Raw genomic sequence first — 16,621 nt, 5'->3', positions numbered from 1 at the left:
ATCCGTACGGATCACCCTCCGCGGATCGGCACACCCGCGATCCGCGGAGCACTTTTCGGCCTCAGCCATAGGAAAGGCCGCGGCTTCGGCCTAGCTCCGGAGCCGGCGGCCATCTTAGTACACCCGGAAGCGGCTGCTGTCTGGACAGGAAGTGACGTTTCGTCGCCGCCATCTTGCTACACCCCACACTCCTGCACAGTACAATAATGATAGAGTGAGAAGTGGGCAAGCGGACATCTTGTTACACCCACCGGAGTTATAGATTTAAAAGCCATTTTCAACACAAAACTGAGCTTATATGCACAAATACTGTATTTATGCATATAAGCTCGCTTTTGTGTTGAAAATAGCTTTTAAATCTAAAACTCCGGTGGGTGTAACAAGATTTGTGTGGTGTTTTTTTTTTTTTTTTTTTTGCTGATCCGAAAATGATCCGATCCGTGACTCTGATCCGAGGATCGATCCGATCCGTGAGATTTTTGATCCGTTGCACCCCTATTTACTAGTAATAAATACAACCTCTGTTACAGGCAAGTCTAGCAACATCAGTTAATAAAAAGAGAACCTTTCATAGAAAGGATAAAAGATGCTATCGTCAACACTGTTCTGAAAACACTTTTGTGCCATTCTGCTAATCCTCTGGCTTCACAACATAGCAAGGGCCACTGATCCAGTGCAAGTAACAGGTCAGGGGTTCTGACATTGCCCTTGGCCTCAGTGGGGGAGGTTTACTAAAACTGGTGCACACAGAATCTGGTGCAACTGTGCATAGTAAACAATCGGCTTCTAAATTCAGATTGTTCAATTAAGCTTTGACAATAAAACCTAGAAGCCGACTGGTTACTATTCACAGCTGCACCAGTTTAGTAATTCTCCCCCAGTAACTCATCAAGTAAGGAGGCTGAAGAATTATAGCTTTATTATTTCAACATTAGCACTGTACATGACAAAATGAACAGGACAAATCTAATGAGCCATATAACGCCATATATGCTGCTGTATTTTTTAAGCATGAACTTCAGCTTACTTTCCAGCACTGATCCTTGCATTCAGTTCTTTCTCTTCACATAGAAGGCTCTCACGTAAAGTATCACACTCTAATACACTTTGCAGTGCTGGGGTATCATCACCATCCACCTCTTGTTCCACATGCAGGATGCTGATATGTGAAGGAACACGAAGGCTACGACTAGCAAGCATCTTTAATAACGTTGTTTTACCCAGACCGTTTCTGCCGACCAATCCATATCGACGACCTGTTGCCAAATGCAACTCTGCACCTGTGAGTAGGACTCTATTGAACAGATAATAGAATACACCATCATTATAAAAGTTCCAGAAAAATAAGACTACAAGTAATTTTGAAGGTTAACTGTGTCCAAAAATACAAACTAAAAGTTTGATGAAATATGGTGTGCGTTTGTGCCATTCAGGTAAGTGCCTGCTTTGCACAATCACCTTGCACCCTAATGTCTGTCTCCCTTCAGATTCTACATTCTGAATATATTAAAATTGCAGGATTAGGACTCCCCCACCAGCATTCTTTACTAGAATGGCTGGTGGATACAGGATTTCTAGTCTGATTACTGAGAATACTACTGCTGCTCCAGGGAGGATGTGAAAACTCCAGCTGTCCAACATCTCATCTAGTGTCCTATTCACTAATCTGGGACTTTTTTTTTTTTTTTTTAACATGCTGGATAAGCTTGAGAAAGGAGTGCGCCTGCCTTGTTAGCCAGATCGCATGCTCCGAAACGGCGTCACGACCACCAGCCACATTACCGCGCCCGACGTTGCGTTCCAACACCGACCCACAGCTTCAACCAAGCCTCGGTTACAGCTCTCCAGCCTCCTGGAAATCCTGCTGGACAAGATTTCTCCTGGGCTGGAAAAGCTGCAGCAACGCCATAGCGCCGGTCGGACGCCACATCAGTGTGGATAGGACATGTGCCGGACTTCCATAACTTTGACGTAACTGGATAATTGCACCTGTAATACATTAAATGCTACTAGTTCTAACCTGGAGGCGCCTGTTCTCTTCTTTTTTACATATCCAAATAATAATCTTTAAACATTAAAGATTTGTTTACATGGACATTTTATCACATCAATACATGATCTAGCAGGGATCCTCTCTTATATTGTTAGGGCATTGACTGTTTCTTGAAACAATCAATCCTCTTGTACAAAATATTGCCCTCAAGGTTATTCGGTTCAGCTTAAAGTGGAGTTCCACCCAAAAATGGAACTTCCGCTTTAAGTGCAGGTGAACCCCTGACATGCCACATTTGGCATGTCATTTTTTTGGGGAGTAGCAGGTACCCTGTTTTTGTTTACAGGCACCCAGCTCCCACTTCCTCCCTGGCACCAGAAGGAAGATCACGTCTCCCCGCTCCCTCCCTGCAATCTTTTGGGACACGTCACAGGTCCCAGAAGATTGCCCGGCCAATCATAGTGTGCAGCGCGGCTCGTGCCCGGCTATGAAGCCACAGCCGGGCTCCCACAGTTACAATGCAGGCACCGTGGAGAGGAGCGGGGCTTTGTACACCCGCATTGCTAGACCGTGGGACAGGTGAGTGTCTGATTATTAAAAGTCAGCAGCTACACTTTTTGTAGCTGCTGACTTTTAGAATGGGTGGAACTCCGCTTTAACTACATACTTAATATTATGACAAGATTATATTTTAACTTAAATTTCAGTTCAAGCAGCAGGTAAACTGCAATAGTAAATAACGTGTTATTTTGGGGGAAAAAAAAAAGAAATAAAAAAAACTTACATTATGTGGGGGTCCTCATATAGTAAAGAAAATATAGGTGCCAAAAACGAACTTTTTTTTCACCCTAAAAACCTACCTTTCTCCAAAGGACACATCAAAGTTCTCAATTCGAATGTCATAAGATTTGTTCTTGCCACTGGATTCTATTCGATTCTCCTTTTTACTTGCAGCTTGACTGGCTGATGCCTCTTCCATTACTCTGTAGGTTATAAGTGAAAATGAAATATGTTTGAAGAAGCAAAAATGGTAGTCATTAACACTGACACAAATTAAAATAACCTACAATGCCAACTCCCAAAAAAAAGTTGGGATGCGGTTTAAAATCTACATAAAAAGCAGAATGCAATGATCTGCAAATCTCATAAACCCATATTTTATTCACAATAACAAATAGAAAACATCAAACGCTTAAACTGAGAAAATGTACCATTTTGAGAAAAAAATAAGGTCATTTTAAAATGGACGGCAGCATCATGTCTCAAAAAGTTGGGACAGGGCAACAAAAACCTGGAAAAGTAAGTGGTACTAACACGGAAGAGCTGGAATAAAATTTTGCCACGAATTACAAAATTACCTTATTTTTTTCTTAAAATTTCTCTCAGTTTAAACATATGATATGGTTTCTATTGTGAATAAAATATGGGTTTATGAAGTTTGCAAAGCATTGCATTCTGTTTTTATGTAGATTTTAAACAGTATTCCAACTTTTTTGGAATTGGGGTTTTATATTGAGAGAAATTTAAAGGCTGTTATTAGGGTCTTACAATCAATCATGACAAATCTTGAGTACGAAATAGATCTTTGCAGACCAGCACTCAAAAAGCCCTTGAACAATCTTATAAAATTTACTGGAAAACAGAGGCTCTTCCTTACCTAGGTATCCATTTGATGCCTTCCTTGCATACTTTATATTCCCATAACTATCCTGCACTGTATAAACGTTTAACGGCAGACTTGGCTAGACGGCAGCTTCACCCTCCATCGTGGTTCGGCAGACTACACCCGGTAAAAATTAATATTCTTCCGAGAATTTTATATTTTTTTCGCATTATACCAGTGGCACTTGTTAGATCTGACCTGATGATATTTCAAAAGAAGCTTCTTCAGTTTATATGGGGAGAAAATAGGCCCAGGGTGAATAAACGCACACTGTTTACTCCAAAACAGAAGGGGGGCCTAGGATTCCCCAGTCTGTTGAAATATTTTTATGCTGCCCAATTAGCACAACTTACTAAATTTCATTCCCAACAGCCCCACACATTGTGTATGCGTATGGAAACCTATTCCTGTCAATTTAAACCGATTTCCCACGTTTTTTGATTGCACACAAGGGATCAGCCTCCAATTCTATGCCCCTCCCCTTCCTTGTCACTAAGCATCTGGAATAGATTGTCCAAGTCTCATAACGTCAAATCGCCTCACAGTCCATTAGCTCCCCTGTTACGAAACAAGGACTTCACCCCGGGCCTCACTCCCCTTGCATTTAAATGGTGGTCCAATACTGGTTTCATGCGGATTGTGGACCCGTGTGAACACAAAGGAATGCTATCCAAACGAACGCTGATAGAAAAACACCAACTGCCGGACTCTGAACATTTTCAGTATACTCAAATACATCATTACCTGCATACCTTATAACGCAAATGTAATCTTGCAACTATGTCACCCATGGAATATATGTGTCATCGATATGATAGAATCCGAGGTTATATATCTAAAATATATACTATTCTAACATATACCTCGGTAAAACTGATCTATATGACTAGATGGGAACAGGATATCCAGGAAACCATGGAACTTGAGGCATGGCACTCGATAGTGCTAGCAGCTTCAAGGTCACTCATCAACACTTCTATTGTAGAAGCCAACTATAAGGTATTACTCAGGTGGTATTTGGTACCAGCCAGATTGGCCACTTTTGTCCCGGGGGCTTCCTCTAAGTGTTTGAGGCTGTGGGCAGGAAGGGACAGCCTACCACATATGGTAAAAATGCCCCAAGGTACGGCGATTCTGGATCAGAGTTTACAATTTCATTTTTACTCTTACTCAAATTAACCTCACCGAGTCCCCAAAACACGCTTTACTGGGATGTAAGTTTTTTTTATTGTTTCTGATTTTGGTATTGAGGGGCCCGGACTGCGTTCTTCTGCATTTTTGGGGGATGGAATGTCTTCCACTACTTGGGTGGGGGGTTGGGATGCACATTCCCTTGCGTGGGGAGCGTACTCTGGGTCCCGTTCAACTGTGTTGATATAACATAGGACGTACTGAGATGTTTAGATTTTGCAGTCTGTCTTATTTATTTATTTCAGTTACTTATATAGCGCCGTCAATTTACGCAGCGCTTTACATATACATTGTATATTCACATCAGTCCCTACCCTCAAGGAGCTTACAATCTAAGGTCCCTAACTCACATTCATACATATACTAGGGACAATTTAGACAGGATCCAATTAACCTACCAGCATGTCTTTGAAGTGTGGGAGGAAACCGGAGTACCCGGAGGAAACCCACACAGGCACAGGGAGAACATGCAAACTCCAGGCAGGTAGTGTTGTGGTTGGGATTCGAACCAGCGACCCTTCTTACTGCCAGGTGAAAGTGCTACCCACTACACCACTGTGCCGCCCAGTTCGCTATGGAGATAAATGATCAAGACTGTGGTTAATAAAGCATAATTATTACAGATTATGATTGTTTACCTCTGAAACATATGAGGCAAGTTGTCTCAGGGAGCATGGCCTATAGCCATGTGGATTGTGGTAATATGTTCTTCACACTGAACTTATGCAATTATAAAGTTTGACTTTCCATTTTTGTACTGTATGTTATTTTCGATTATGGAAGCTCTGTATTATTCAGAATCAATACTGAAATCTCTAATTTTGTTCTGTGAAAAACTTTAATCAAAAAAAAAAAAAGTAGTGAAACATAAAAGGCTGTCATTACAGTTCCCCTTCTGAAGGTGCTCGTTACCTTGCTGACACTGATTTTAAAACTTTGAATAATTGACCAGGAATAAGTAAGCAGCAAATGAAAACAGCTGCAGCTTAACCCACACAGACCTGTGAAGGTGTTTAGGTCGGCAACTCAAGATGATTGATCAGCTAGGCAGCTAGCATTATCCAAAGGGAAGGAACAACAACGCAAACCTGTGAGCATTCTCTACCTTCATCTCCAGGTGTATGCGCCAAATCTTTGTAAAAGAGTACTGGGAGTACCTGGGCACTCAGAAGATTAACTGAGGATTTTCAACAGACTTGGGGAACTTGCAGGCTTGCTTTAAGCATACAGTAAGGTTTTTATTACCCATCTGCTCAAAAAAAAAAAAAAAATATATTTTTTACACTTACATATTCCCACCAACTTTCTGTGCGTCACGTTCAGTTCGCTTTTCTTGCTTAGACTTCAGTTTAGCCTCAGCCTTTTCTAGCTTCTTTACGTTAACAGTCTGTACAGAAATTAGAAATTAGCATTGTGATGTCAATCAAAAAGTAAATAATCATAAAACTATAACCTTTATTCTGCTATCTTGTAAAATGTGGTTGCACTGGGTATAAACCAAAGGAGATATTCAACAAAAGCCATACTGTAAAACTGGTACATAGTTGGTAAGGTTGAATAAAGACACCAGTCAAACCTGTGTGGATCTGTGTTTATGTCAGTAATAATTCCCATATCCCTGTATACTGCGTTCTCAGAGATGCCCATCTAAGAGTTTTTACTTAAACTATCTACACTCCCTGCTGACACCACCGCTTGTGGAAGGGAGCTCCACATCATTACCGTCCTGACAGTAAAGAACCCTCTACACAAGTCTACGTAGTTTAAGATTAAACTGCTTCTCCTCCAATTTGAATGAGTGGTCGCGTGTATTCTTAAGTTCCCTGAAACTGAATCGTCGTTTCCCTATACTAGAATCACTATTAATATATATACACATACAAGCAAAAAGGCATAAAACTTTAGTACCTCAGTAGTAACCATAAATAAACCATACTAGTTCAAACAGGTATAGATGAGTATTGAGTCTGTATGTCAGGGCTGCCACCAATGGAGACCAGAAGCCAATTCCAGTAAAGATGATGAGAGAAAACAAGGAAAGGGACGCCTCTGAGTGTATAAAACACTTTAATAGTAAAACACAATATCAACTCACATGGGAGCAGGTATAGTAGAGTAGATGCTTGACAAAGGAGAGCGGCTACCATAACATTCGTAGCACGCACGCTCAGAAATGCGTCACATTATTGTGATGTCACTGCCCTGTGCCATGCTGTTTCATGCTCTCCAAGCCTCGCTTTGGAAATACACACCGCACAGCCCGTCATCCATCCTCAGCAGTTACAAGAGAGGACTCTTGGAGCCGCAGCTTTTAGCACTACAGGTCACTACCCCATCCTTCCTGGGATTCGACGTGCTTCACATCGCCAGGGAGAAGTAGAACTACTGTGACCTGGTCACCCATCCTGCTCCTGGACACTACTCAGCCCAGAGATGTACTCTACTATACCTGCTCCCATGTAAGTTGATATTGTGTTTTACTATAAAAGAGTTTTTTTACTTATACACGCAGAGGCGCCCCTTTCCTTGTTTTCTTTTAGAATCACTATTGAGGTATTTGTACAGCTGTGGCCAAAAGTTTTGAGAATGACACAAATATTCATTTTCACAAAGTCTGCTGCCTCAAGTTTTTATGATGGCAATTTGTATATACTCCAGAATGTTATGATGAGTGATCAGATGAATTGCAATTAATTGCAAAGTCCCTCTTTGCCATTAAAATAAACATAATTCCATAAAAAACATTTCCACTGCATTTATCAAGAAGGCTTCAGGACTCCTACAGTTGATTCAGCTGCGGGATCGGGGCACCACCAGTGCAGAGCTTGCTCAGGAATGGCAGCAGACAGGTGCGAGTGCATCTGCATGCACAGTGAGGTGAAGACTTTTGGAGGATGGCCTGGTGTCAAGAAGGGCAGCAAAGAAGCCACTTCTCTCCAGGAAAAACACCAGGGACAGACTGATATTCTGAAAAAGGTACAGAGATAGGACTGATGAGGACAGGGGTAAAGTCATTTTCTCTGATGAATCCCCTTTCCGATTGTTTGGTGCATCCAGAAAAAACCTTGTCCGGAGGAGAAGAGTTGAGTGCTACCATCAGTCCTGTCTCATGCCAATAGTAAAGCATCCTGAGACCATTCATGTGTGGGGTTGCTTCTCAGCCAAGGGAGTGGGCTCACTCGCAATTTTGCCTAAGAACACAGCCATGAATAAAGACGGGTAATAATAATAATAATAATAATAATAAAGAAAAACATCCTTCAAGAGCAACTTCTCTCAACCATCCACAAACAGTTTGGTGAGGAACAATGCCTTTTCCAGCATGATGGAGCGCCTTGTCATAAGTCAAAAGTGATAACTATGAGGCTTGGGGAACAAAACATCGAAATTTTGGGTCCATGGCCAGGAAACTCCCCAGACTTTAATCCCATTGAGAACATGTGGTCAACCCTCAAGAGGCGGGTGAACAAAAAAAATCCACATAAATTCTGACCGCCAAGCATTTATTATACAAGAATGGGCTGCCATCAGTCAGGATGTGGCCCAGAAGTTGATTCACAGCATGCCAGGGTGAATAGCAGAGGTCTTGAAAAAAGAGTCAACACTGGAAATATTGAGTCTTTGCATAAACCTAATGTAATCGTCAATAAAAGCCTTTGACACTTATGAAATGCTTGTAATTATACTTCAGTATACCATAGTCATATCTGACAAATCTAAAAACACTGAAGCAGCAGACGAATTAATGTGTGCGTCATCCGCAAAACATTTGGCCACGGTTGTATATCAATATCATATCTCCTCTCAAGCGTCTTCTCCATGAAGAATAAGTTTAATGCATGTCATTGGTCCTTGTAACTGAGGTCCTCGAGTCTAGCCCCCTTATTAGCTTTGTTGCTTTTCTCTGGACTCTCGCCAGTTCCAGCACATCCTTTCTGAGGACTGGTGACCAGAACTGGATGGCAGGATGTGGCCGGATTGGAGTCTTGTAAAATGGTAGAATTATAGATTTAGCTAGAGTAAATACCCTTTTTTATGCATGCCAATATTATGCTTGCTGCAGCTTGGCATTGTCAGCAAACACTGAGATTGAACTATTTATGCAAACCTCCATGTCATTTATAAACTGAATTGGTCTGGGATACTTGCTTTTTATAACCACCCTTTGGACATATTACTGTAAACAGTTTTCTATCCAGGTACATACCCTATGGTCAATGCCAACAGACCTCAATTTGTAAATGAAACGTTTATGGGGGGGACTGTATCAAATGCTTTTGCAAAATCCAGATAAACCACACCCACAGGCCTTCCTTTAACTAGACCAAGGGTCTCCAAACTTCCTGAACAAAGGGCCAGTTTACTGTCCTTTTAAGGGGGGCTGAACTGTAGCTAGTGTGAGTAGAAAATGCCCTGGCACCAACGGGAGTAAAGAAAACCCCATCATTGTCATTAGTGTGAGGAATACTGCCCCGTTGTTGGTATTAGGGGAAGAAATGGTGCCCCATTATTGGGGTCATTGGGAGGAATAGTACATCATTGTTGGTATCAGGGGAAGGAATAGTGCCCCATCATTGGTGCCAGTGAGAGGAATTAGTGCCGCATTGTTGGAATAAGGGCAATGATTGGTATCAGTGGGAAAAACAGGGTCCTGCAGTTGGTGCCAGTGGGAGGAATAGTATTCCATCATTGGTGTCAGTGGGAAGAATAGTGCCCCATTGTTAGGGTCAGTGGTTGTATTAGTGCCCTATTTTTGTTATCCGTGACAGGAATTATGCCCCATTGTTGGTGTAGAAGGAATAGTGTATCAGTGGGAGGAATAGTGTCCCAAGGGCCTGATCAAGGCAAGCAAAGGGCCACATCTGACCCTCGGCCACAGTTTGGAGACACCGCTGATCGAGACAAGTGTTTCTCAACTCTAGTTCTCAAGGCGCCCCACAGGTCATGTATTCAGGCTCTCCACTATTTTGCACAGGTGATTTGATCAGTTTCACTGCCTTAGTGATTACCACAGCTGTTTCATCTGAGGGAACTCCTGAACACATGACCTGTTGGGGCACCTTGAGGACTGGAGTTGAGAAACACTGATTTGGACGACAGATCACTTCCTTGTGGAATCTTAAAAGATTGGTCTGGCAAGAACAATCTTTTATAAATAAATGCTGGTTACTACTAATGATAGTTTTTTTTCAGCAAATTCTTGTATAGTCCCTTATCATCCTCCTAATAGTTTACATACTACTGATGTTAGACCGGTCTGTAGTTTCCAGAATATAATATATATATATATTTTACACACACACATACATACATACATACATACATACATATACACAGTGGGGACAGAAAGTATTCAGACCCCCTTTAAACTTTTAACTCTTTGTTATATTGCAGCCATTTGCTAAAGTCATTTAAATTCATTTTTTTCCCTCATTAATGGACACACAGAACCCCATATTGACAGAAAAACACAGAATTGTTGACATTTTTGCAGATTTATTAAAAAAGAAAAACTGAAATATCACATTGTCCCAAGTATTCAGACCCGTATTTAGTAGAAGCACCCTTTTGATCTAATACAGCCATGAGTCTTTTTGGGAAAGATGCAACAAGTTTTTCACACCTGGATTTGGGGATCCTCTGCCATTCCTCCTTGCAGATCCTCTCCAGTTCTGTCAGGTTGGATGGTAAACGTTGGTGGACAGCCATTTTTAGGTCTCTCCAGAGATGCTCAATTGGGTTTAAGTCAGGGCTCTGGCTGGGCCATTCAAGAACAGTCATGGAGTTGTTGTGAAGCCACTCCTTCCTTATTTTAGCTGTGTGTTCCTGAGCACTCTGGAGAAGGTTTTCATCCAGGATAACCCTGTACTTGGCCGCATTCATCTTTCCCTTGATTGCAACCAGTCGTTCTGTCCCTGCAGCTGAAAAACACCCCCACAGCATGATGCTGCCACCACCATGCTTCCCTGTTGGGACTGTATTGGACAGGTGATGAGCAGTGCCTGGTTTTCTCCACACATACCGCTTAGAATTAAGGCCAAAAAGTTCTATCTTGGTCTCATCAGACCAGAGAATCTTATTTCTCACCATCTTGGAGTCCTTCAGGTGTTTTTAGCAAACTCCATGTGGGCTTTCATGTGTCTTGCACTGAGGAGAGGCTTCCGTCGGGCCACTCTGCCATAAAGCCCCGACTGGTGGAGGGCTGCAGTGATGGTTGACTTTCTACAACTTTCTCCCATCTCCCGACTGCATCTCTGGAGCTCAGCCACAGTGATCTTTGGGTTCTTCTTTACCTCTCTCACCAAGGCTCTTCTCCCCTGATAGCTCAGTTTGGCCGGAAGGCCAGCTCTATGAAGATTTCTGGTCGTCCCAAAGGACTTCCATTTAAGTATTATGGAGGCCACTGTGCTCTTAGGAACCTTAAGTGCAGCAGAAATGTTTCTGTAACCTTGGCCAGATCTGTGCCTTGCCACAATTCTGTCTTTGAGCTCTTCAGGCAGTTCCTTTGACCTCATGATTCTCATTTGCTCTGACATGCACTGTGAGCTGTAAGGTCTTATATAGACAGGTGTGTGGCTTTCCTAATCAAGTCCAATCAGTATAATCAAACACAGCTGGACTCAAATGAAGGTGTAAAACCATCTCAAGGATGATCAGAAGAAATGGATAGCACCTGAGTTAAATATATGAGTGTCACAGCAAAGGGTCTGAATACTTAGGACCATGTGATATTTCAGTTTTTCTTTTTTAATAAATCTGCAAAAATGTCAACAATTCTGTGTTTTTCTGTCAATATGGAGTGCTGTGTGTACATTAATGAGGAAAAAAAATGAACTGAAATGATTTTATCAAATGGCTGCAATGTAACAAAGAGTGAAAAATGTAAGGGGGTCTGAATACTTTCCGTCCCCACTGTATAATTTATATATATATATATATATATATATATATATATATATATATATATATATATATATATATATCTTAGGAATAACGGTCTGGCTATAAATAACATGGCTAAGTTCTTTAAGGACTTCCGGGTGCAAGCCGTCCGGTCCTGGTGATCTGTTTGTGTTAAGTATTTCAAGTTTTTTTCAGATACTAACTTCACAGCCACAAAGGTGTATTCTTTCGGTGCAATGTTACTAACAATACAATCTTGATTGCCATACCCCTCCTTATCCTTTGTAAAGAGAAGACTGTATTTTAGTACAGTTGCCTTGTTAGTGGTAACCAACTTTCCCTGATCATCCTTTATGGGGCCATAACTGCATTAGTGCAATCATGCTCTCAAAAGACTTACCTACTAAACTATTTCAAATTCAATTTTAAAGTAATAGTAGTTTTAAAATGATGGGTCTGATCAGTATTAAGGCTTTTTCTGCTTTAGACTAAAAAAGGGTTAGAACTGATGTTACTACAGTCTGTATACCATTGGAAAGCTTAACCCTTACTTTCTGTTCTAGAGTGTAGTAACTAGGACAGGAATAGACTAGAAATCTTTCAAATGGGAATGCAGGCATTATTAAAAAAACATTTTGTAGAACAAAGACGAATTAGAACCCCTATGAACTTTTAACATCTGTGTCCTTAGTGGAGAAATTCTCCTCACTTCCTGTCCCAATGAGTGATCACTGGGACAAGAATGAAGTAAAGTCTATCCAGTAGGGACATGGACAACAGTGTTAAAACATGACAGAGGCTTTGACCATTTCCCACACTATTCAAACCTAAAAACTAAAATAAAAAGTTTTGGTTGAAAAGAGGATTTTTGCACCCACTATCCTTGCTATTTTACCTTCAAGTTATACTGTGAACTGCAGGATTTTTTGCACCCACTATCCATTAAAAGCAGTACAAGATCCAAAAACAAAAAGGCATTATATTGCAGCTTACCAATTCTTAGAGGTAGTGGCTGCATTAGTCTTTTTTAGTTGTTTTCCTTTATTTTTACCTGTTGAGACAGTTATATTTTTCCAACTAACTTAAACCTGAAAGGCAATGTCATAATGTGCTAGTATGCATCACATACTAGCATAGTATGTGAAACATACCTGAAAATGAAGCCTTCCAGCGGAGTGCTGTCACTGCTGAAGGTGCTCCCATCTTCACCCAGTCTTCCTTCCGGGTTTACGGACTCACTTTGCGAGTTGCCAGAGTACAGAACAGGACTATGAAGTAACAGCTCGGGTGGCCGTTCCTTCAGAGCGCATGCACTGGTGACGTCACCGGTTGCATTTACAGTAAATATCTCCTAAACGGTGCAAGTTTAAGAGATATTTACAGTTCATATAGGCAAGCCTTATTATAGGCTTATCTATAGGTAAAATTCATGCATGGGAGTTTTTACTCCCACTTTAAAGCGCAATGAATCCCATCAACTCCCAAAATAGTTATATTCAAGACATGCCATGAATGACAACTGTCATAGTTGCTTGTGCTCCCAACAGAACTTTCAAGCCGTCAAAAGGCTGGTATCATAACCGATCACATGTGCAGAAACATGGCAAAACAGAGGCCAATATGGCAGCTTCCTTAACAATAAAGGATAGAAGGGTTTAGTTACACTTTAACAGACTGAGCTGTCCAGCAAAATTGGCAGTTAAAACCTTTATCCCAAAAGGAAAAAAAAAAAAAAAAAAGTCTTTTGCTGTACCTGCTCAAGTGTAAGCTGGAATTCAACTTTAATTTGTTGGTCAAGTCCTTCTAATTCTGCTAGTGTATATAACACTACCCAGTCCCCAGATTAGTAAAGCTGCTGTCCAAGGGTGGCTATGTTGCTCCTCCATCCAAAGTGGAGCCACCCTAAGACAGGAAGTGGGTTATGGGCCAGATCATCAGTTGGAAAAAGAAAACTAATTTAAACAAGCACATTTTTGTTTTTGGGTTTATGACCACTTTAAACATAGAGGGGTGGGACAAACATCTCTCAACTGACTTGTGGAAAATGATTTGCAAGTGGATTACAAAATGCTTTATTTTTTCTCTTGTTCACTGAGGAACAAGGCAAGCCTTTCACTTTCAGGATGTCAAAAAGCAGTAGGCAACACAGCAAACAAATAGTTGACAGGCCTTAGACAAAGTTGACAGGCCTTAGACAAAAATAGAACTGGGGACCGCTTACAGCTTAAAGCTGAAGGACCCTACACCCAAAGCTGACATCAGATAAGGCCAAAACTTCCACTGGGTAAAACTTAAGAGTATGTGTGAACAGAAGAACATATAGCAGATGGAAAATCTGGTAAACAGTCGCTTGATTTAGAAAAGTCCTAGAAGAACTCACAGAATTAGCAGAATGCACATTGACAGGAAAGAGTGGAACCTTGTGCTTAAAACCATAAGCTTGAATGATTGTCAATCCAAGCCACCTAGAGATGGCGGAATCATAGGCAAGTGCACGCTTATCGAGACCATCTAGGATAACAAAAAGGAATCAGTCTTGCTAAAAATGCAGTAGATGAGAGAAAGACTCTCAGAACCTGTACCACATCCAGACAATGGAGAGAATTCTTTTTTTGGTGAACTGAGGCAGGACAGATGGACAGAATGATGGACCTTGAAGAATGGAGCATTCCTAGCTTTCAGCATCAAGGAAATTACAGATTTAGATCTGCCCATCTCCCAGAAGCTTGGTTTAAACAGCCATGCCATTAAAGCCAGGGATCCTGAAGTAGGATGTCAAATTAATCCTTGAAAAAGAAGATCCAGATGAACAGGTAGAGCCCACAAGCGTCTGCTAGAAGTCCTGGCATACTAAATCATCCTGTGGCCAAACTAGAGCAATAAGGATTACTGGAACAATATCCATCTCGATCTTGCAAAGCAGATGAAGGAGCAATTTCAGGGCTGTAAAGCGCAGGGTGCACTGATCTCATGGAGCCACCAGAGCATCCACTACTTCCGCTATAGAAGATCCCTGTACCTGGAGGCAAACCTATTCAGTTTGTTGTTGAACTTGGAGGCCAAGAGGTCCACATTTAACATCTCTCACCTGTGACCCGGAACATTCCTAAGTCTGGGTGCTACTGGCTGAGAAAGTCAGCCAAATTGCCCAAAGCTACTGAATGTTGATCAGAAAGACGAGACTTCAATGACAACCAAGTCCCCTGCATCAACAGGGTGCCAAGACTACCCAGCTCGACACACTGCCACCCATTGTGCTCCAATAGACAGGAAGGAAAGACTATGCTACTAAGCCAGGGACAAACAGTCTTCAGTGATCTGCACAAGGAACCTTATTGAACTTACCCACAATGAAAGAATGATGCATTGTAGATGTTTGAGCAAATGGAACTATCCCGACGTAGGCTACCATCATGCCCATGCAAAGGCAGTGAGTCGGAACAACTCCTGGACAGGACAGCTAGAATCTGGGATTGGAGAATCTGAAATTTCTCCTGTGGAAAAAACACTCTGGCCGAAGCTGCGTCTGACTTGACCCAGATACTCCAAATGTGGACTCAGTTCAAAAGCGATATTTGTACGGTATCACACTATGGAGTCCCTTTCCTCTCTACATGTGGGCAACATCTAAGAGGTTAACAGTGAGGAGACCACTTACATTGCAGAGAAGGAGGCACTTGGAGAACACAGGACAGGAAGTTTCCTCCCACTCCACAGGCTACACAGTGGCTCATACTGTGAAGGTGAAATACCTCCTTGTGGGGTGAATAATAGTGGTGAGTGTGTTTCTTATGGGGCACTGTTTTCCAAGAAGCAGAAAACAATTTGAAGGAGCACATTGTCACTTTATTGGACTTTTTTTTTTTTACACACCAGGGTTTAAGGACGGTATATACACATTTCTGAACCAGTTTCACAGCAACAATATACACCAGTCATATATGTTGGATTTTTTTGCACAAAAATGTCACTTTGAATTGCAGGTTATGCACAGGATTGTGTTTATTTTATTTTTATTTGTACATAACAATATGCATTATATATAAGCGGTTAGAAAGTTTACACTGTAGGATTATTTGTGGATTTTTGAGAATATACAAATATTTATTTTCTGCACTTTTTTTGTCACTTTTTGCACCCGTGACACACACCCCTCAAGTATTTAGAGGTTGTAGGTCACTTCCTAATGAGAAAAGACCCAGGATTAAAAACCACACTATGAAGCAACAGGCTAATACTTTAGGTTTCATAGGGGTGCATGCCACCTCAATAAAAAGCCAAAACGGTCTCCTTTAATTTGGGAGTGTTGGCAGTAGACTGACACCTGAAGAGCAAAATTATCAGTCAGGGACTATAGCAACTAAGAATCAGACAGTTTCTGTGGCTAATGGCTCTGAAGCTGCTAAGGCTGCAGGTAAGTCAGATAAAGAATCTACAGATGGCATGGGAGATTGTGGCCTCTGCAGGTGGTCAGCAAATAACTGGGCGAGTGTGAACTATAATCTGCAATGGCTATAGTTATCCTCATGGTGATTCACTCAGAATGGCAGAGTGGCTCATGTCACGTTTTACCGCATCCATAAAAAAAAACAAAAAACAAAAAAACACTACAACTGCATGGTTCAATAAAGGAGCATGATCTTACCGAGCCCTGGCCCTTCTTCATGAGCAAGACATTCAAAATTTCAGGTTCAACATCTAAAAAAAAAAAAAAAAAAAAAAAACACACACACACACAACACAAGAAAAAGCATTAAATGCATTACACTTAGAAATGAACAGACAATACGGCAACATGTCCTACAGCTTAAAGGGGTTGTAAAGGTTTGTTTTTTGTTTTTTTTTAAACAACAAACATGTCATACTTACCT

At 41.3% G+C, this 16,621-nt stretch overlaps 1 protein-coding gene across 1 annotated transcript in view; it reads right to left on the bottom strand.

The window, feature by feature from the left end:
* Positions 1 to 16,621, bottom strand: part of ABCF3 (ATP binding cassette subfamily F member 3) — a 61,435-nt gene that overhangs the window by 29,929 nt on the left and 14,885 nt on the right. Inside the window, exons 4-7 of the mRNA XM_073626567.1 lie at positions 16,396 to 16,448; positions 6,137 to 6,234; positions 2,854 to 2,976; positions 1,028 to 1,294 (exon numbers count right to left, since the gene is read on the bottom strand). Coding sequence (XP_073482668.1) covers positions 1,028 to 1,294; positions 2,854 to 2,976; positions 6,137 to 6,234; positions 16,396 to 16,448 — 541 coding nt within the window. The remainder of the gene's footprint in view (positions 1 to 1,027; positions 1,295 to 2,853; positions 2,977 to 6,136; positions 6,235 to 16,395; positions 16,449 to 16,621) is intronic.

This window comes from Aquarana catesbeiana, linkage group LG04 (genome assembly GCF_042186555.1).
Source record: "Aquarana catesbeiana isolate 2022-GZ linkage group LG04, ASM4218655v1, whole genome shotgun sequence".
Taxonomy (NCBI): domain Eukaryota; kingdom Metazoa; phylum Chordata; class Amphibia; order Anura; family Ranidae; genus Aquarana; species Aquarana catesbeiana.
The sequence above is the reverse complement of the archived record's forward strand: the minus strand, read 5'-3'. Positions and strand labels throughout refer to the sequence as shown.